We start from the raw sequence: 22,674 nt of genomic DNA on the forward strand, positions 1-22,674 counted from the left end.
CCACGACGAACCATACACTCACAAAACCAAACATCACACACACACACACCCAGAACCACAACGAAACATACACTCACAAACCCACACTTCACATACACACACCCAGAACCACGACGAACCATACACTCACAAAACCACACATCACACACACACACCCAGAACCACGACGAACCATACACTCACAAAACCACACATCACACACAACCACAACAAACCACACACACAAACCCAGAACCACAATGAACCACACACACAAATGCAGAACCACAATGAACCATACACTCACAAAAACACACACCAAACCACAACGAACCATACACAAACCCACAAAGAACCATATAATCACAAAACCACACATCACACACAAAACCACAGATACATACACACACAAAACCACAAACAAAATGAACCACACACACACACACACCAAACCACAACGAACCACACCACACACCCAGAACCACAATGAACCTCACACACAAAACCACACACATATACGCTCGCACACAAAACCACACATATATACATGCACACAAAACCACAAAGAACCATATAAACACAAAACCACACATCACACACACAGACACACAAATCCACAACGAACCATACACACACAAACCCAGAACCACAAAGAACCAAACATACACAAAACCACACACCTCACACGCACACAAAACCACAACAAACCATATAGACACACACACACACACACACACACACCCCTCGAAATAAACTGTGTCCAGTGTCGTAAACACCTCCATCATCACAGCAGTAATGTGTTGCCCTGTCACTCACACTCAGACGCATGTTGGCGCTCCGTGGGCCACGAGACCAGACACGGGGGAAATGAGCTCCATTACTGAAGGTGGCCATGTTGGGACACCTGCGGAATCCCTTGGGTCTGAGTGTGTCAGTGTGTGTCAGTGTGCGCGAGTGTGTGTGAGTGTGTCCTGCGACGACATCATTTAACACCATCAAGCCCTCTATGACAAGGGCACCTGCGTCCTGATAGAGAGAAATGATGAAGTGTGGGTGGGGTGAGATGGAAAAGTGTGTGTGTGTGTGTGTGTGAGTGTGTGTGTGTGTGTGTGGTTGGTAATGAAGAAAGTGGAGATAATGAAACAAATCCTTTCATCCTCGAGCAATACAACCACTTCTGCTCTCTCTTTAACCTCTATCCATCTGTCTATTTCTCCACCAATCTCTCTGGAGAAAACACACAAACAAGACAAAAAAAAAAAACACACACACACCCATATACAAACAAGTGCACCCGCAGGAACAGGACGAGATGTGAGGATGTGCATGCTCATGAGAGTGTGAAGGCGTGAAGCAGAGACAATGTTCCAACAGGATTTCAGGAAGACAAAAAAAGAGAGACACGTCTGAGAGTGTACGTGTGAGATAGAGAAGCCTCCACAACATTCGAACAACAAGAGAGTATTTTAAGAGCGAGTGCATCTGTGGGGATATTAAGAACAGTCAGTAACGATACCAGTAAAGAATGGCTTCTGGTGTTATTCCTTGAAGTTACAGATCAGGTGACAGGGTGAAATAGGACACAGATTGGGTAATTGCTTCGGGGCCGCGAGTGTGGTGATGTCATGAGGGACGCTGGTCGAACTACGGGTTGTGAATATCAGGAAATGACACAATGATGCAGACAGACGGGACACCGAGTGGGTAATAACACAGGGGATGCAGAGACGGTGAATCAAATCGTGACATTGGGTGGCATATCAGGTAAACACGCATTTGATGAAAATCAGGTAGTGACAGAAAGGACACTGAGTGAAACAGATCAGGTAAGGACACGTAATGTAACAATAGATATGACACAGATCTGGCAGTGACGGAAAGGACACTGAATAAGTGAAACAGATCAGGTAAGGATACACAACTTAACAATAGATCCGGTAGTGACAGAAAGGACACTGAATGAGTGAAACAAGGAAACAGATCAGGTAAGGACACAATTTAACCATAGATATGATGCAGATCTGGTAGTGACAGAAAAGACACTGAATGAGCGTAACCTAAGGTAAGGACAGAAAGGACACTGAATGAAGGAAACAGATCAGGTAAGGACAATGTAACAATAGATATGATACAGATCTGGTAGTAACAGGAAGGACAATGAACGAGGGTAACAGATCAGGTAAGGACACAACAATAGACGTGAAACAGATCTGGTCGTAACAGAAAGAACAATGAATGAATTGTACAGAAAGGACACTGATTGAAACAAGCAAACAGATCAGGTAAAAACGCACAATGTAACAATAGATATGACAGAGCTGGTAGTGACCGAAAGGACACTGAATGAGGGAAACAGATCAGGTAAGGACACAATGTAACAATAGATCTGATGCAGATCTGGTATTGACAAAGGACATTGAATGAGGGAAGCAGATCAGGTAAGGACACAACATAATTGATATGATGCAAATCTGGTAGTGACAAAGGACACTGAATGAAGGAAACAGATCAGGTAAAAACACAATGAAACAATAGATATGACGCAGATCTGGTAGCAACAAAGGACACTGTATAAGTCAAACAGATCAAGAAAGGACACAATGTAACAAAAGATATTATGCAGATCTGGTAGAGAGAGAAAGTACACTGAATGAGGGAAACAGATCAGGTAAGAAAACAATGTAACAACAGATCTGACTCAGGTCTGGTAGTGACAAAAAGGACACTGTATAAGAAACAGATCAGGTAAAGACACACAATGTTAACAATACATAATGTGATGCAGATCTGGGAGAGTGCAGATTGGGTAACGAGACCCAATTTGCTTTAAAAAGAGTAGTAAAATGCATTCCAGCAGACTCTTTTTACACACTTTGGAGCTGTCTCATGGCTCATACACCTCCGAACACTCACCCGGCAGCCACAATGACCCCGTCAACCACGTCTGCCTCGGCCCATACCCTCTGAACAAACCCGACACACTCCGGCTACTAATACAGCACCAGGAGCTCCAGTTATTCAAGCCTTCTCGCTTCGTCTCCCTCGCTACAACGTTCTTTAGCTGCCATTTGGCCCACAGGTGTGTGATGTGTTTCAGAGGGAGCTGAATTATAATAGCAAAAAAGGAAATGTTTTATTCATGCAACTTTTTTAAAAAGACTGGTGAAGGACTGCCATTCCATCACTCCCTCTATCCCTCCCCCTATCTCTCTCTCTCTCTCTCTCACTCACAGTCGTAGAGCCAGGCCTGAATAATGGGTATTCAGAACGAATGGAATGAGAGCGCGAGCGAGTTCCTCTGCACCGCCAGGACAGGAAGTTGTGTGTGAGTAGCAAATAAAGGAATCTTGAACATCTCAGCAGTGTACGGATGCGAGGGTCACACTGATCATGGCGGTGCAGTACCCTAAACTTTTCATCCCTTCTTTCCACTTTTTCCTCTCTTCCCTTATCATACCTTCCCTTATCTTCTCATACCTTCCCTTACCTTCTATATCTTGTCATCTTCTTGTGTCTTCCCTTCTCTTCCTGCTTCTCTTCTTCTCCCATGATGCATCTGCGCTTCCATTCTTATCTAGTCTCATTCTTTATCGCATCTCTTCTTTTCCCTTATCCTCTCTTCCCTTTTACCTTTCTGCGTCTTCTTCTCCTCTTCTCTTCATGTCAGCACTCTTCTCTTCCTTTTCTCATCTCCTCTTTCCTTTATTATTTTTCCCTTTTTCCTTTTCCCTTCTCATCTCTTCCTCTCTCATTTTCCCTTCCACCATCTTGCTTTGTCTCTTACCTTCTTATCTTCGCTTCTCTTCCCATGTCCTTTTCTCAGGTCAGCACTTTTTCCCTTCCCTTTCTTCTCGTCTCAAATCTGTCCTCCACATTCCTCCATGTCTTCCGTTCTCATCTCTCTCTCTCCCTCCTGTCTGGCCATTTATCTTTTCAATTTCCCTCTGCCTTCCTTTTCCTTCCCCTATATCTTTTCACTTGTCTTTCTTTCGATGTTCCTCATCTCTAATCACCCTCTGTTGTGTATTTTTTCTTTTCCTCTTCCATTTTCCTTGCTCCCAATCTCTCTGCTTCAGTTATTTTATATATCAGTCATAAATATAAAGCACAAGCAGTAACACACAGCATCACAGGTCTCCGGTCAATCCACTAACAGAGAAAACACTGTTTTAAACACAGCGTCAATCATCGATCCAGACAGAGAGAGAGAGAGAGAGAGAGAGAGATAGCTGGAAGCCAACCTTATTGGTGAACGTACACTACATTGCTATACTGTATACTATATTGCCAAAAGTTTTGGGACACCCCTCCGAATCATTGAATTCAGGGGTTGTTTTTCAGGGGTTGGGCTCGGCCTCTTAGTTCCAGTGAAAGGAACTCTTAATGCTTCAGCTTCATACCAAGACATTTTGGACAATTTCATGCTCTTTGTGGGAACAGTTTGGGGATGACCGCTTCCTGTTCCAACATGACTGCACAAGCAAGGTCCATAAAGACATGGATGAGCAAGTTTGGTGTGGAGGAACTTGACTATCCACAAAGTTTAGGAGTGTGTTTATGGGAATTTTTGACCATTCCTCTAGAAGCGCATTTGTCTGGCTCGCAGTCTCTGCTCCAATTTATCCCAAAGTTGTTTTATGGGATTGAGGTCAGGACTCTGTGCAGGCCAGTCAAGTTCCTCCACACCAAACTCACTCATCCATGTCTTTATGGACCTTGCTTTGGTCACTGGTGTGCAGTCATGTTGGAACAGGAAGGGGTCATCCCCAAACTGTTCCCACAAAGTGCATGAAATTGTCCAAAATGTCTTGGTATGAAGCTGAAGCATTAAGAGTTCCTTTCACTGGAACTAAGGGGCCAACCCCTGAAAAACAACACCAGAATTCAATGATCTCGAGGGGTGTCCCAAAACTTTTGGCAATATAGTGTAGCTCATCACAGGCTGAGAAACCCGGCTAAGAGTGACGAGGGGCCAGAAATCTGAGAGCGCAAAAGTGAAGGAAGGCTTCACCGAGTTCGGAGGAATGCAAATGCAGATTTCATCCTGTTAGAGAGCGAATAATTAACATTCTGATTAAAATTCCCAGCACATGGGAGAGGTGGCACAGAATGATCCTGTGAAATGCAAATCCCTAAACTGAGACGGACTAAGATAAAGAGAGAGAAATAAAAAATGAGAGCAGACCTAGGAAAAATAAGAGAGAAAATAAAGAAGGCAACATCAAACTCTTCCTCATTCTGCATCAAAATGGTGATGTACTATAAATCATTAAAAACTGCTTAAACATACACAACATTCGTCTTCAGCTGTGGCCTGTCTGAGGAAATAACAGATGAGACTGATCCTCTGGACAAGATGTAAGAAACTCCACTTCCTGTCTTTTCCTTTTCCCGTTTCTTTTTTTTTTTGTTGTTTTCCAGTGAGCGGTGATGGATTTATGCATGACAAAAAATAATAAATACACCTTAGATAGCTGAGCAGAATAATACATCAGCCAGTGAGAGCCTGCTTAAAATTCATCGCTATCACGCCGGCAGTCGCGTATTAAAGCTCGCTGTTCGTGGAACACGTGGAAGAGCTAGATACAGAGATGCCAGTCTCTGTAAGCAGGGACGAAGACGTTGATGCACACTCAGATCCTGAGTAAAATAAATGTCTGGTGTAACAGCATGTGAGATTAAGCTGAATGTAAACAAACGATGAGCGCCGGCGTTTTCGGGCGTATCGGGTGGCTCGGCGCGGATTACTGGTGCTGCAAGGATGGAACATTCTGGAGAACAGGAGCTCGCTTTTCAGGCTCTCAGTGTTGAGTGGTGAAGAATAACAGAGGATAGATGAGTTTCGAGGAATGGGTGTGAGTTTGTGGGGAGTCTGTGAAAATAACTGTACAAACCTGATCGATGGCTGTGATGAAGAGTAGCGGCAAAGATGGACACGCTGAAATCCTTCAGTCTCCATCAAATCGGAGTGATGAAGATATGTGATGAAGATACGCATCCCTTAATGTAATTTTAGACTATTAAACATTACCCATGTTTAAAAATGATTCATTTAAGGGATCATTTAACGAATCGTTGAACCAGTTGTTCAACAAATCATGCTGGAATCTCTAGTTGCTCTCAGTTCGTCTTTATCCCTGAGCGCAATTCCAGACTATTAAATACAACCCATGTTTCAAAATGAATCATTTAGGGAATCGTTTAGGGAATCATTTAACAAATTGTTCAACAAATCAGGAGGGAATCTCTAGATGCTCTCAGTTTGTCTTTATGAATATACATGTGCCTGAGCGCAATTCCAGACTATTTAAATACAACCATGTTGAAGAATGATTCATTTAGGGAATCGTTTAGGGAATCTTTTAGGGAATCGTTTAACAAATCAGGCTGAAATCACTTATTACTCTCAAATCAAGGTTCTAAAGATACGTTTCCTTAATTGTAATTCTAGACTATTTAAAATAACCCATGTTTAAAGCTGATATGTTTAAGGAATCATTTAAGGAATCATTTAATGAATCGTTGAACCAATTGTTCAACAAATCAGGCTGGAATCTCTAGTCGCTCCCAGTTTTTATGAATATACGTGTCCCTGAACGTAATTCCAGACTATTAAATACAACACATGTTTCAAAATGATTAATTTAGGGAATTGTTTAGAGAATCATTCAGGGAATAATTTAAGAAATTGTTTAACAAATCAGGCTGGAATTTCTCATCACTCTTAAACTGTCTTCATAAAGACACGTGGCTCTTAACACAATTCTCGACTATTTACAATTAATATTGTAATATCAAGGAATGGTTTAACGAAGCATTTCACTAAACTTTTAATGACTTGTCTGTTGAATCGTTCAATAAATCTGTTAACAAATCGTTCAGTTAACTGTTCCTTATATTACTTATAGCTACCAAACAACACTCACATTAATATCTAGTGAGGTTTTATCAATAAAAGTTTCCAGTATCTTTGCCGTGCTTTACTAATTTCTCTGATACACTGTATGGCTGAAAGTATGTACACCCCTGACCACCAAACCCATGTTGGTTCTCCAAACTGTTGTCAAGTTAGAAGCCTATGATTGTATAGAATTGGATGGTGCTTTGTTACAATTTCCCTTCACTGGAACTAAGAGGCTCAAACCTGTTCCAGCATGATGATGCCCCTGTGCACAAAGTGAGACATGGTGTGATTGTCCTGCACTGAGCCCTGACTCTGACTCAACCCCATTGAACACCTTTAGGGTGAAGTGGAACAGCGACTGCATCCCAGACCTCCTCAACCAGCATCAGTGCCTGACCTCTAAAAGCCCCTGAATAGCTATCATTAGAACAGAAGGTTCTCTCACCTTCGGATCAGCAGAGAGCAGTTTGAAAGCAGTGTACACCTGGTCCTCCTTCACTCCTCCTCCCAGGTCCAGGAAGTTTGCTGGTTTCCCTCCATGCAGGTCAATTATGTCACATGTGGCCATGGCAAGGCCAGCACCATTGACTGTAATGACAGGATTAACCATCTTGATTAGGATAATCACCTGAGGAGGTGAAATTGTGAGAAATTGTGTATTCTAATGCAGGCAGGGGACATCAGGTCATGCTGCTGTACTAGAATTGACTGTGTCACAAATATGAGCTGTAAATGTCAAAGCACAGGGTGGAAGAGCACATAAACAACCCCACACACACACCACAACACAGATACACCAGAGTGCAGTAACGATTAGCCAATAAAATCTAACACACCTACTGTACTTCCTGGAGTTACTAAACTACCTTACTTCCTGGAGTAACTACACTACTGCACTTCCTGGAGTAACACAAACACTGAAATAGGAAATAGCTGCAGAAAGGAATCTCAAAACACGAGACTCAATGCAAAAAATTCAGATGAAAAGTCAAACAGAAAACTGGAACAGAAATATAAAGAGAAAACTCAAATAGAAACGTAAATAGGAGAATCAAATAAAAACTCTGAAACAAAATGGAGAGCTCAAATTGTAAACACAAACAAAAAACTAAAAAACAAACAAAAAACCCTCAACTCAAATAGGAAAGTCCAATAGAAACACCTAAATAATTCACTGTATATTCACAGCAACAGCTACAGAGCAAAATGTATCCTATAGCCCATAAAGCACAGTAAATAATGACTCTTCCGAGGATCAACTGCACAAAACGCAAGTCTAATTCTCCATCATCCTGGCAAACAGATGGATAAGTGAATTAGATTAAACGAGTACTGGACACCAGCGACAGTAGCAGTTGCAGCGTTAGCTGGGCCATTGAGCCTGCCTAATTAGTCCATGCTGTAACAGAGCCAAGTGCTCAAGTGTTTTCCTGCGGCTAATTCCTGCCTCTCGGACGAAAGGATGGAGCTTGGCAAGAACTCCAAAATCAGTCTTGGAAAAAAAAAGAAAGAAAGAAAGAAAGAAAGAAAATATGTTCTTTCAAAACATATACACACAAACTGCTACTTCTCTCTGTGTGTAGGTGTGTGTGAGTAAAAGAGAGAGAGAGAGAGAGAGAGACACAAACAGAGACAGACAGACAGACAGACAGAGAGAGCAAGAGAAAGAGTGGCAAGAGAGAGAGAAAGAGAGACAGAGAGGGAGCAAGAGAGAAAGTGGCACAAGAGAGAAAGGGAGAGACAAAAAGAAAGAAAGAGAGAGAGAGAGAGAAAGAGAGACAGAGAGAGAGAAAGAGAAAGAGAGTGAGAGCGAGAGAGAGTGTGAGCGACAGAGTGTGAGAGAGAGAGACACAGCGAGAGCGAGAGAGAGTGAGAGCGACAGAGAGACTGGACAAGTGCATATGTTTAAGTTCCTCATGCTTTCTGGCACTGCTTTTGTTCAACACTTAAAAAAAGCTTTTTATGTCTTTTATGTCTACTGAGAAACTGCTTTAATGACGACTAGAGCAATCTCTCCACCAGTCTGCCTTGTTCCAGACACTTTCAGAGGCCTTTCTCTCTAATTGGAAGTCATCGCTTCTGGCAGGTTCCATCAGAAACAGAACCCATTTGGTTTTGCCTTAATAAAGTGAATTTTTTAAGATCAGATCTAAATACGAGCCGTCGTGATTAGACTGTTTTAAACACCATGACAGTGTCCAGCATTATAAACGGAACTGGAAAAATAGTGAAGTACGTCACGTTATAAGAGAATAAAACTGAAATGAATATCAAACCTGCACAGATTCCGGTTCTGAGATCGTGACTGGAAAATAATCCAAATCTGAGTAGAACCACTGCTGACCCGTGTGCCCTGCTTCATGCTTGAACGCTTTCCCATTTTGGTTCATTGTAAGTGAATTATTAAAAAGAAATATACTAAAAATAATGATAAATAAATGTCAATGGCTAATACTCACTAGCCCAACAATAATTTGGGTTAATAAATAATGACTTGGAGGCAGGTGCTCAGTTTTACAGTCTAGATGGTTTTAAGTTTAAGGTTGGAGTTTATCCAGTAACGTACTACACTACAGTAAGGGACAGAAGGATGTGAGTTCGAGTCCCAGGACCAACACCATGAACCTAGAGCTGTACTACACTACAGTAAGGGACAGAAGGATGTGAGTTCGAGTCCCAGGACCAACACCATGAACCTAGAGCTGTACTACACTACAGTAAGGGACAGAAGGATGTGAGTTCGAGTCCCAGGACCAACACCATGAACCTAGAGCTGTACTACACTACAGTAAGGGACAGAAGGATGTGAGTTTGTACTACACTATAGTAACAGACAGAAGGATGTGAGTTTGAGTCCCAGGACTGGTAAAGAACCACTGTTCTCTGACCACCTGACCAACACCATGAATCTAGAGCTTCTCATTGAGGTCAATTCAAATAAAAGTAAATATCTACTGCCATTACAATGCCTTAATAATTAAAGCAAGTGAAATTTTGTTAAAGGAGCCTAACAAATGTTAAGTATGACCCAAAATGTTCCTATAATAGTGCCAAAACTTATGATTAGACTCAATTATAAATAATTTCCACAAACTGAAGGGATTATTCCCACCAAAACTCAAACACCTGCCTGTTTACCAACAAACTCACCGAAGCAAGCGATGTTGCCGTCCAGGCCGATGTACTTCAGCTCGTGTTTGGCCGCCTCGGTCTCTATGGGATCGCTCTCGGCCGTGTTGTCCATGGCAAAGATGTCTTTCTGACGGAACTCAGCGTTGTCATCGAAGTTGATTTTGGCATCGAAGCACACGACTGCGAAAAAGGCATTAGAGAGACAGGCTGCATCTGTAGAACTTAAGAAATCAAGTTCAAAATGCCTCATGGTCAATAACAATCGCTTGTATTACTTGTTATTTCCATTAAAAGGGAATATTAATTAAATAGAAAAAATGGTAATGAATGTTCATAAACAACATGGTCGATTTTGCTGGAAAAAATAAATAAAAAAATAAGGAGCATCCTCTCTCTTGCACATCCCTTTAGATGTAAATAATGTATATTATCACTAATCATCCCTTAAATATTCCACATATCCATAATTAACCTTTTCTGAGGCCTCGTTAAAATGACAATGAAGCAGAAAACCAGGCCCTTGTTTTCCATCTCATCGTGTGATCAATCTTCTCGCTCTAAATCACGGCCCCTGGAGATGGCATTGGTGGCGTCCGTGCGGTTTAATGGCTGCCGCGCAGTGTATTGTGATCATTCATGCATTTTGGGGCAGTAATGCAGTTCTGAGGATGGAGATTGAAGTAGAGAAGTCCCTGAGCTCATCCGGAAAGCCGAATACTAACGCTCCGTCTCTCGCAGAGCCAAAGCAGACTCCGACTTTCTGAGACAGGCTCTCACTCATGCCACGAGGGGATGAGGAACAGGATGATGGAGAAAGCAACTCTAATCAGAGTCGCTCGTAGAGTTCCCACTTCATCCCCGTTCACTCCATCTCTCTCCTGTTCTACTAAACTCGACTTGATACTTTCTCCTCGTTTCCATCTCTGCAACTGATCATTTTGCGATCTCTCTTTCTTCACAATGTCTTTAACCCAAACTCATCTGCATCTCCCACCGTGAGCTCGACCCTGCGTAATGTAACGCTCGTCTTTTGATCAGTCGTAATTTCTGCGTTTTCCGCATTTCCACAATGACATCTGTCTCATTCTTCATGGAAATCACTGCGGTGTACTCCAGTGATGTAGGAAAAGTTGAGTGTAATTCAGTGGTAAGAGGAAAACAGGGCATTTTCAACAAAAGTCCTTCATCAGCTGTGAAAGCAAAGTGCTCCTGAGGTTGCAGCCAGTGGAAGCAGTTGATATTTGAAACAGCTGAACTCTTATTTTTTTTTCTCCCCTCCATCTCTCTATCGAACCCACTACACAACTGAACTTGTAGTTTAATCTTAAAGAAGCTGCTCCACTAAGCAGAAATTCTTCATTACTTCTGCTGAATCATGAAATTCATTAACGGTCGTTGAAGCGGAGTGGAAATGGAGAAGTGTCTTTTACACCAATGTTTTTTACACCATAGGTTTAGTTCGTCGCATTGATTCACTTCTAGTAGACGATTTGCTGACTTTATAGGCACAAAAAAATAAAAAGGACCTCAGGTTGAATCAATCTTAACGCCATTATCGGGAAGCGGTCACAAAAACAACAAAAATATCCTCCGTTCCGAAAATGTGATTAAAATCGACGACGAAGAAAAGGCGAAAAAGGGAACTCGCCCGAGAAACGGACCTCTCTGGATAGTTCAGGAACTTCTAAGTTCCTTAAGAAATGTTCTGGACCCCTGAGGTTAAGCTCCTCCTAGCGACTGCATTCTTCCCCTGTCTTTCAAACAGTCTCTCTTTCACAACCACAGCCAGTGGTGAATGCAGACAGTCGCTGTCTCCCATAAATTAACACACACACACACACACACACACACGTTTCAGAATATTAAAGCGTCCCACCTTGTCCTTCGGGAGTCTCGCCGAGTGGGTTCACTTCCACCTGAGTGGCATCGACTTTCAGGAAGAGATCGTACAGCTTCTTAATTTGATCTGCAGCCTGGGACAGATGCATAGAGGGAGAGAGTGAGATTAAGGGGAAACGAATAAACAAAGCCCTGTCACACACATAAATAACACATATCACACACATTATTGTGAACTTATGCAAAGGTCCTGTTTGTATCAGTATCAATGAAGGAGGCGTGGCCTGTGGGTATCAGTCATGATGAAGGAAGGAGGCGTGACCTGTGTTTATCAGCATCAATGAAGGAGGCGTGGTCTGTGTGTACCAGTCTTGGATAAGGAAAAGTGACCGATGTGCATTAGTCTCAGTGAAGGAGGCGTGGCCTGTGTGTATCAGTATAATTGAAGAAAGTGTGGTCTATGCATTTCAGTCTTGGATAAGGAGGTGTGGCCTGTACATATCAGTATCAGTGAAGATGGTGTGGCCTGTGTACATCAATCTCAGTGAAGGAGGTGTGGCTTGTGTGCATGAATCTCAGTGGAGGAGGCATGGCATGTGTGTATCAATCTCCGTGTAAGAGGCATGGCCTGTGTGTATCAGTCTCGGTAAAAAATTCGTGGCCTGTGTGTATCAGTCCCTTTAAGGAGGTGTGGCCTGTGTGGATTAATCTCGGGGGAAGAAGGATGCGTGGCCTGTGTGCATCAGTCTCAGTGAAGGAGGTGTGGCCTGTGTGCATCAGTCTCGGTAAAGAAGGCGTGGCCTGTGTGTGTCAGTCTCAGTGAAAGAGGCATGGCCTGTGTGTATCAGTCTCAGTGAAAGAGGCATGGCCTGTGTGTATCAGTCTCGGTAAAAAAGTCGTGGCCTGTGTGTATCAGTCCCTTTAAGGAGGTGTGGCCTGTGTGGATTAATCTCGGGGGAAGAAGGATGCGTGGCCTGTGTGCATCAGTCTCAGTGAAGGAGGTGTGGCCTGTGTGCATCAGTCTCGGTAAAGAAGGCGTGGCCTGTGTGTGTCAGTCTCAGTGAAAGAGGCATGGCCTGTGTGTATCAGTCTCAGTGAAAGAGGCATGGCCTGTGTGTATCAGTCTCGGTAAAAAAGTCGTGGCCTGTGTGTATCAGTCTCGGTAAAAAAGTCGTGGCCTGTGTGTATCAGTCCCTTTAAGGAGGTGTGGCCTGTGTGTATCAGTCTCAGTGAAAGAGGCATGGCCTGTGTGTATCAGTCTCAGTGAAAGAGGCATGGCCTGTGTGTATCAGTCTCGGTAAAAAAGTCGTGGCCTGTGTGTATCAGTCCCTTTAAGGAGGTGTGGCCTGTGTGTATCAGTCTCAGTGAAAGAGGCATGGCCTGTGTGTATCAGTCTCAGTGAAAGAGGCGTGGCCTGTGTGTATCAGTCTCAGTGAAAGAGGCATGGCCTGTGTGTATCAGTCTCAGTGAAAGAGGCGTGGCCTGTGTGTATCAGTCTCAGTGAAAGAGGCGTGGCCTGTGTGTATCAGTCTCAGTGAAAGAGGCATGGCCTGTGTGTATCAGTCCCAGTGAAAGAGGCGTGGCCTGTGTGTATCAGTCTCAGTGAAAGAGGCGTGGCCTGTGTGTATCAGTCTCAGTGAAAGAGGCGTGGCCTGTGTGTATCAGTCTCAGTGAAAGAGGCGTGGCCTGTGTGTATCAGTCTCAGTGAAAGAGGCATGGCCTGTGTGTATCAGTCTCAGTGAAAGAGGCATGGCCTGTGTGTATCAGTCTCAGTGAAAGAGGCGTGGCCTGTGTGTATCAGTCTCAGTGAAAGAGGCGTGGCCTGTGTGTATCAGTCTCAGTGAAAGAGGCATGGCCTGTGTGTATCAGTCTCAGTGAAAGAGGCATGGCCTGTGTGTATCAGTCTCGGTAAAAAAGTCGTGGCCTGTGTGTATCAGTCCCTTTAAGGAGGTGTGGCCTGTGTGGATTAATCTCGGGGGAAGAAGGAGGCGTGGCCTGTGTGCATCAGTCTCAGTGAAGGAGGTGTGGCCTGTGTGCATCAGTCTCGGTAAAGAAGGCGTGGCCTGTGTGTGTCAGTCTCAGTGAAAGAGGCGTGGCCTGTGTGTATCAGTCTCAGTGAAAGAGGCATGGCCTGTGTGTATCAGTCTCAGTGAAAGAGGCGTGGCCTGTGTGTATCAGTCTCAGTGAAAGAGGCATGGCCTGTGTGTATCAGTCTCAGTGAAAGAGGCGTGGCCTGTGTGTATCAGTCTCAGTGAAAGAGGCGTGGCCTGTGTGTGTCAGTCTCAGTGAAAGAGGCATGGCCTGTGTGTATCAGTCTCAGTGAAAGAGGCATGGCCTGTGTGTATCAGTCTCGGTAAAAAAGTCGTGGCCTGTGTGTATCAGTCTCAGTGAAGGAGGCGTGGCCTGTGTGTATCAGTCTCAGTGAAAGAGGCATGGCCTGTGTGTATCAGTCTCGGTAAAAAAGTCGTGGCCTGTGTGTATCAGTCCCTTTAAGGAGGTGTGGCCTGTGTGGATTAATCTCGGGGGAAGAAGGAGGCGTGGCCTGTGTGCATCAGTCTCAGTGAAGGAGGTGTGGCCTGTGTGCATCAGTCTCCGTAAAGAAGGCATGGCCTGTGTGTATAAGTCTCATTGAAGGAGGTGTGGCCTGTGTGAATCAGTCTCATTGAAGGAGGTGTGGCCTGTGTGTATATCAGTCTCATTGAAGGAGGTGTGGCCTGTGTGAATCAGTCTCATTGAAGGAGGTGTGGCCTGTGTGTATATCAGTCTCATTGAAGGAGGTGTGGCCTGTGTGTATATCAGTCTCATTGAAGGAGGTGTGGCCTGTGTGAATCAGTCTCATTGAAGGAGGTGTGGCCTGTGTGCATCAGTCTCAGTGAAGGAGGTGTGGCCTGTGTGCATCAGTCTCCGTAAAGAAGGCGTGGCCTGTGTGTATAAGTCTCATTGAAGGAGGTGTGGCCTGTGTGAATCAGTCTCATTGAAGGAGGTGTGGCCTGTGTGTATATCAGTCTCATTGAAGGAGGTGTGGCCTGTGTGAATCAGTCTCATTGAAGGAGGTGTGGCCTGTGTGAATCAGTCTCATTGAAGGAGGTGTGGCCTGTGTGTATATCAGTCTCATTGAAGGAGGTGTGGCCTGTGTGAATCAGTCTCATTGAAGGAGGTGTGGCCTGTGTGAATCAGTCTCATTGAAGGAGGTGTGGCCTGTGTGAATCAGTCTCATTGAAGGAGGTGTGGCCTGTGTGAATCAGTCTCATTGAAGGAGGTGTGGCCTGTGTGAATCAGTCTCATTGAAGGAGGTGTGGCTCTCACATGCTTCACTGTGTGAAGGAACTTTAGTTTTTTTTAATCACCTCACTGCACTTTATTTGACAGCCTTTATTCAATATCTGCAGCTTGTTTAAACAGAATTCCTCCTCCAAAAGAAATGTCATTAGTTCTGAGTGGAATATCTGTTTGCAAATGAGCCTTATTAAAAGCATTAAAAGGACGACTGTAGCAGAAATCTGACAAGCTGCACACTTGACTAATAATTTCAATTTCCTCGGGTTCGTTCGAATCGTCGTACGAACACGCAGACACACGAGTGTGTGCGCTCGCAGATACACACAGGACATCCCAAATCCAGCCTTCTGTGTTCATAACCCTTTAAAATCGGCTTCATTAAGTTGATTTATACAAATGCCGCATTCCTAACTAATCATCGGAAAGAGCGTGGAATTAAGATTTGATACGATGAAACTCGACGGATACAGCAGATAGGAAAAAAAACTGTGTAGGAGGAGAAGCGGGGGGGGGGACAAAGAGGGAGAGAAAAAAACAGAAGAAGAATTAAAATAAGCAGGAGATAGCTCCTGGAGGTCGGGAGCTGGCCGTATATATCACTGCCTGGCAGAAGTGGGATGGAGATAACCTCTAAATGTCTTTAAAGCCCAGTGAAGATTTAAATCAGAGCTTATCGTTTATAGCCACGGCAGTTACGGCACATCAGTGAGTCATTTATAGCTGAAATAAACGGCGCACAGACTACTGATGCCTCTGTGGATCGGCGAGGTTTCCACTAAAGCCCAGCATACACAGCGCTTAGCCGGAGTATTAGCGCAACAGCCGTGTCAGGATATGCGAGTTGTTTTGGTGCTCCGCTACCACTCCTGCTCCATTACCTGCCTCTCCAGCGGCCCTTTGAAGCCCAAATTAGCTGCCATGCGCAGCGCCTGGTCGTCTCGAACGCCTTCGAAAATATCGATGACTTCCTGTGGAGGGAAAGATGGAGAGTGAGAGATTGAAGGGGAGAGAGGAGAAGAGAGAGACACAGGAAAGAGAGAGAGAGAGAGAGAGAGAGAGAGAGAGTGCACATCAGTGGGACTGATTTGATACAGAGTGTGTTTTCATATTAACATAGTGGAGAGTGCACATTATTATACAGTACACACACATACACACACAGAGGGAGAGAGATAGAGATGGATGGATGGATGGATGGATGGATGAGGAAAACAGTGACAGGAGGAGAAAGAGAGCAAGGATGGATGGACCAATAGGCAGATGGATAAGACAGATAGCTAGATTGATAAATGGATGGATGGATGGATGGATGGATGGATAGATAGATCTATAAGGGAGCCTGAGAGCAAGAGGGAAGATGGATAGATGGATGAAGAAATAGCCTGTGTGAGTCCTAAATAGTGTAGAAGATAATAACAAAGAGAGATGGATGGGGGTGTGTGTGTATGTGTGTGTGTGTACCTTGTAGATAAGCTCTGGTGTTTTCTCTGCCACCTCCTCGATGTCCACTCCCCCCTGCGGGCTGCCCACCATCACGGGTCCGTTACACGCACGGTCCATCAGGATGGCGAAATACGTCTCCCTGGAGATATCTAGAGCCTCAGCCACCATCACCTGCAGCCACAGAGACACGGTTTTAAAGTGTGGATACAAGAACCGAGACAAGTGCGAGTGTGTGTGTGTGTGTGTGTGTGTGTGTGTGTGACAGGAAGAGAAGTTACAGCGTCTGTACCGTTATCTGAATGCAGCCACATTAACGAATAAACTGCCGGCACAGTGACAGCTCACTAGAGGGTTTGTGTTTGTGGAAACAGAGAACGACAACACAATTACAACCTCTTAACCACACGCCAATCCAGCCCTGGTACACACACGCTGTTCATTAAATCAGTCTACCACTTCTGGACAGGACCACACACACACACACACACAGAGCAGTTAAGGGCCTTGCTCAAGGGCCCAGCAGAAGCCCTTTATATATTACCTGTATATGTGTGTGTTTTCATTTTCTGTGCTACAGACAGGACAGTGTGTGTGTGTGTGTGTGTGTGTGTGAGAGAGAGAGTGTGAAAGAAAGTGTAAAAAAAGAGAGAGAGAGAGATCGGATGGCTTGTTAGTGACAGAGAGAGGTGACACACTAGCTCTTCAATGGCTTTGGTTTTCACATGTTTTCATAACTAGGATTTTTTTTCCCCCTTTTATTTAAGATAGAAGGAAAACGAACAAGCTTCAAAGCGAGCGTGTCTCGTCTCGTCTATCTACGAAAGAAAGGACAAGGTGAGGTAGAAAGAAAAATAAAATGCTAATGGGACTTTTTTTTTTTCACAACCTGAGCCCGAGCTCGGTCATTAATTTAATGGAATGGAATAGCGGATTATGAGCAGCGAGGTAAAAAATTCAAGCGTGAGGAAAGCAGCTCCTGTTTCCTGGAGGCGAACTCACCGTGTTGACCTTGACGCCCTCCTTCGGCGTCTGCTTGGTGGTCAGGTTGAAGCCGAGCATCTTATTGGCCAGCTCTTGCACCACTGCCGGGCTGAGAAGACATGATACTTGTTAGTCATAAAGAGCATGTTATGGAAAAAATCTTTTAATATAAAGGGTGAGAGTGGAGAAAATGAAAAAAAAAACAAAAAACAAGAGAAATCGTGCAACAGATGGAGGCCTGAGGGCTCGACACGCCTGAGAAAACTGAGCAAGACGGTGAGCATGCAAAAAGCAGTCAACTGTGGGTTGTCAGTTTTAAAGAAAGAGAGATAGAAAAGAAGAATGTAGGAGAGAGAGAGAGAGAGAGAGAGAGAATGATTGAGAGAGAACGTTAGAGAGAGAGGACAATGTCTCCAATCTTCCAGAGCAGGAACTCACTCACTCTTTGGTTAAGTGCACTCCACCTTTCAGGCCGCTGTCAAACACCCCTTTGCCTCGGCCCCCTGCCAGGATCTGAGCCTTCAGAACAATTTCTTTAGCATCTGAGAAGAAATACGAGACAGATGGAGAGAGCGGTTAGAAATGGGAAGGGAAAAAGGCAGAAACACAAGCGCACTGCAACAGGAAAACGGTCGTGTAGAGTAAAACAAAAAAGGCCTGACAAACGTTAGCAGGTTCGAAAGATCTGAAAAGGTGAAGCGTGGTCTCAGAAACCTCTGTGGCTCTCAGAGGAACCTGGACAAGCTTTGACCTGACAGGTGATGACGGGCGATCATCTGGAGAACACGCATGGAAATCCCTGTTATTCAACCCAAACACAAAGCTGACCATCCAGAGTAGCATTACAGTCAACAAGGTGTGTTCTGGATTGGTTTTTCTCGTTAGATAGACCACTTGAGCACGTACTTACGAACGTTCCTCAATTCGTTCTTCAGAACTTTCAAAGAGACGTGACGGCTCAGTGGTTGAGGTTTAAGTGGTAAGCCTAGCATCGCTGAGCTATCATGGTTGGGTCCATGAGACAGACTTTTCCTGCAATCTTCAAATCAATTTGTGGGGCAGTGGAAGCTCAGGTGGTTAAGGCTCTGGGTTGTCGATCGGATGATCAGGGTTCAACCCCCAGAACCGCCAAGCTGCCACTGTTGGGCTCCTGAGCAAGGCCCTTAACCTGCTCCAGGTGAGCTGCACCATGGCTGGCATGGCTGATTCCCAAATGTTCTGTAATGTATATGTGTCAATAATAAAGCATTCTTCATGTTTATTCTGCCATCCATCCCATTGCTTCCCTGATGGGCGTGGTCTCTTCCAGAAAGACTCCGCCCCCCACCCACATAACACGAACTCTCGAGTCATGTTTTGACGAATCACAACATACTTCATATATGACACGACCTTCACGTGCACCGCATCTCGACCCAGTTGGATGTCTACGGATGATTTTGGAACCAACCTGCAGATACTGTTCATAAAAGACACGATAAAGTGAGGGGAATGAATGTTTATAGCTGCTATAAAGTAAATGATAAGAGGAACTTGCTTCCTGGATGTTTCCGACATTAAAAAGTTTACGATAACTATAAATTACTCCTCAGAGCCGTGCTGTTACCAAAAAATAATCAGCACCAGGTTAGTCGGACCAATCGGAATGGAGTATTTGTAAAATTCCTTCATAAATGGCTCAATGTTGTTAAATGCCACCGTGCATGCCAAGACATTTAAAAAAGAATAATGAGAGAGACACATCCATCTGTTTAGGACTGTATCCGTTTATACGAGAAATTAAATGAATCAAGATGGAGAAAGAGAGAAAGAAAAAACGAGAACTCTCGGATTAGTTGCTTCATATTAGCAGTAATGTTGTCACAGAGACACGAAGAGCCGAGTTTAAAGGTTTCCTAGCATTTGTCATGCTTGAAGCTCGTTTTCAATACCCATCTGTTTGTGTCTGATTAAAAGCAGCGGGAGAAACAGGACTTCGGACCCCTGAGTTCATTCTGTGCTCTTTTTCCGCGACAGAATCAATTTAAATACTGAGTTGAAGCACAATAAGGTCTTCTGAAAGGTCAGAAAAAATCTCCAGCACCTAACAAAAGAAATCAGTGACATTCTCTTTCCTTAACAAATCGTGTTTTTTCCCCCTCCCCTCTCAGTCATCCTCTTCCTACGCTTTCTTAAGGACACAAAAGGAAAAAAAAAATTAACATGTCACTACATCTCCGTTCACATCCTAAGTAATTGGGATAACACAGAAATCCCCGGGCAAGCAATTTCCAATTAATGAGCTCAAATTAATTTGAAGCTTATTTACCGAAGGCAGCAGCGTGCTTGGCTGAGTTTCATTCTGCCCGAGTGTTGTCCTGCCTTGTCTGTCCCTAAGCAGCCGGACATAGCGAGGGAATCGCATAGAAAAAAAAAAATGCCACATGGACAGAAAGCAAGACAAAAAAAAAAAAGATGAAAAGACGGTAAGAGCTGGACAGACGTATGGGAGAAACAGTCAGCTACAGCAGATGTGGTGGGGAAGCAGAACAGTGTGAAGCTCTGAAAAGTTCTAACTAACGCAGCTCCAGGATCCGCGGTTCGATCCAGAGCTCGAGTTGCTTTCTGCGGTTTCTTCCAGGTTCTCCAGGTCTTAAGCTGACAGGAGTGGAACCTGATGTGCTGCTTAGTGTATTGAGATGCTTTTCTGTCCATCATGGTTACCACAAATAAGACGTTTCCTCTCATAGCACTGCGCCTTAATGGATTTTTTCCTTGTTTTTTACGCCATTCTGTATTAAATATTAAGATTAAAAAAAAAACCTCAAACCAGAACATCTGGGACCCACAACCACACCATGATCCACTGAATTCACGTTATTTCCCCCTACAGACGTGAACGCTCGCTGAAGCGCTTGACCTGATTTTCTGCACTGTGCCACATGATTTGCTAATTAGATCATTTCATAAATGCGCAGGAGAACTTTTCCGGATAAAGTAGACGGCGAGTGTGTGTCCGACGTGACCGGAGTACGGGTCACCTGATGCCCAAAAAACAAAGCTTTCATTTCGCTAATGAAAACTGTCTTATTAAAAAAAAAAAAAGAAAAGAAAAGAAAAAAAAACCAAGGAAATGTGACTGGATTGACATTACTTAAAAATGACAAGATATGGAATCAGAGCTGTTAGCATTTAAACATTGTGGCATGTAAAGAAGCTGGCGATTATTTCTCTTATTACACTACGTAACACCAATTTTGTTCCTGGGTAGTGAATGACATTTTCCAATTACTCTTGATGGAAAACGATTAAAAAAAATAGCCATTAAGTCCCTTGAAGTTTGGGTTTGGGCTTTTAAGAGAACGAAAACCTCAAAATTAGCCCATTTTACTAAAAAAAAAAAAAAAAAAACATGCCCAAAACTAACCCAAACTTTCATGGCTAAGATGGGTTTTTTTCTCTTTTTTTGGGTTACAAAGAATGGGGGAAATAACTCTTATTTCCCAGGAACAAGAAAAAAGTAAAAAAAATTGTTACATAGTGTAATCCAGGAGGCTTGAGGGAGCGTCCTATGGTTGGCTGATGAGACGCTTGTATCCGTGATAAATAATTACACTAACATTTCTACCATTTTGGCAGACGCCCTCATCCAGAACGACTAATATTTATCTCATTTAAAAAATAAAACTGAGCAATTCAGGGTTCAGGGACCCAGCAGTGGACACTTGGTGGACCTGGGATTTGAACTCACAACCTTCTGATCAGTAGTTCAACGACTTTAACCACTAAGCTACAAATAATGATGCTTCACTCAAAATAATATGTGTACTAAATACTGTTCAGTAACAGCTTCAAAGCCCTTTCCTGCGAACTGCTCCAAGAGCTTTGTATTTCCCCTGACGTCGTCATTATATAAAGTTCTGCACTCTGATTGGTCAGCAGCTCGGACATCATTTCCAGTTTAAATTAAAGCTTAATCTGCCTGCTAGCTAATACCTTATTGTTTCTATAGCAACATGTCACATGGCTTCAGTTTGCTGACCCTGTTGGTGAGATTTATTCAGTATTTTGTAAGGAGTCTCCAGTGTCAGCCCTTCGTAACAGTCAGCAGTAAAGCTTTCACAGACGGATAAATTTCCTCTAAGACCATACCCTGAAGTGATTTGTTACTTATTCACTGTTAACAAGCAGGAATTGAGATGAATTTAATCTCCGAGTCCAAATACAGAGTCAGAGTTTTTTTTTTTTCCTTCCCTAAGGCCCAAAAATCACACCATATCCACATGCATATTGTATGTGTAAAGGCATCTCCAACAAACTCAACATGGCATTTAAGAAAAGAACAGAGCCGGCTTCGTCCATATGCTCCGCTCCTGGCTGTTTCTCCAAATGTCACTGGCTAATTGGTTTGTGGTCTGATCATCCTATTCATTATTAAAATGGCCTCATCACAGCAGATCGGAGGAGCGTGGGATAGCAGGAAGGGACGGGGCTGCTTAATTAAATCCGATCCTCAGGTAAGTGTTATGTTTGTTCTTTGTAGACATAGCGGTGGATTTCATATAACTAGATGTGTCAGATTATTGCTTTATGTGATCATGTTTTGATTCAGGTCAAAGATTTGCTGTGTGTGTGTAATGGTGACAACTCATCAAGGCACAGATGGAGTCCAATCTCATATCTTCTACTATGTATAATGTATAATGCAACACAACTTGATATTAATATGTCAGCTTTTCAGGAAGAACAAGAGAAAAAAAACCCCAGCCCAAGCTGTCACTCTAATTGGACTACTCATATGCTGTCATTTCTAACATATTCCATTCAGAACTCCAGACAGTTATGATCAATATTCCAAGCACGACAGGAAAGAACAGAAACTTCATTTAGCCAAGCAAAGTCAGTTTCTATTGTCGTGCCAATCCATCTACTCGAACACAATGGGAAGCGTTAGGATTACGACGCAAACACAAAAGACACACGACTCAACACGCACGGCTGAGTACAGTGCAACCGGGATAAAAAGTGTACGATCCTATCAGCGCACAAAGCCACTTTCACTATGATTAACCCAAAGACATACAGAAGAAGGGATAGAGGGTGAGCAGACGGACAAATAAAATGGACAGATTAATAAG

General features: G+C 43.6%; 1 protein-coding gene across 1 annotated transcript in view; it reads right to left on the minus strand.

Moving 5' to 3' along the window:
• suclg2 (succinate-CoA ligase GDP-forming subunit beta) overlaps positions 1 to 22,674 on the minus strand; it is a 91,957-nt gene that overhangs the window by 34,548 nt on the left and 34,735 nt on the right. Inside the window, exons 3-9 of the mRNA XM_058373744.1 lie at positions 18,000 to 18,099; positions 17,576 to 17,666; positions 16,595 to 16,747; positions 16,012 to 16,101; positions 11,892 to 11,988; positions 10,034 to 10,195; positions 7,329 to 7,471 (exon numbers count right to left, since the gene is read on the minus strand). Coding sequence (XP_058229727.1) covers positions 7,329 to 7,471; positions 10,034 to 10,195; positions 11,892 to 11,988; positions 16,012 to 16,101; positions 16,595 to 16,747; positions 17,576 to 17,666; positions 18,000 to 18,099 — 836 coding nt within the window. The remainder of the gene's footprint in view (positions 1 to 7,328; positions 7,472 to 10,033; positions 10,196 to 11,891; positions 11,989 to 16,011; positions 16,102 to 16,594; positions 16,748 to 17,575; positions 17,667 to 17,999; positions 18,100 to 22,674) is intronic.

Source organism: Hemibagrus wyckioides, linkage group LG21 (assembly GCF_019097595.1).
Source record: "Hemibagrus wyckioides isolate EC202008001 linkage group LG21, SWU_Hwy_1.0, whole genome shotgun sequence".
NCBI lineage: Eukaryota > Metazoa > Chordata > Actinopteri > Siluriformes > Bagridae > Hemibagrus > Hemibagrus wyckioides.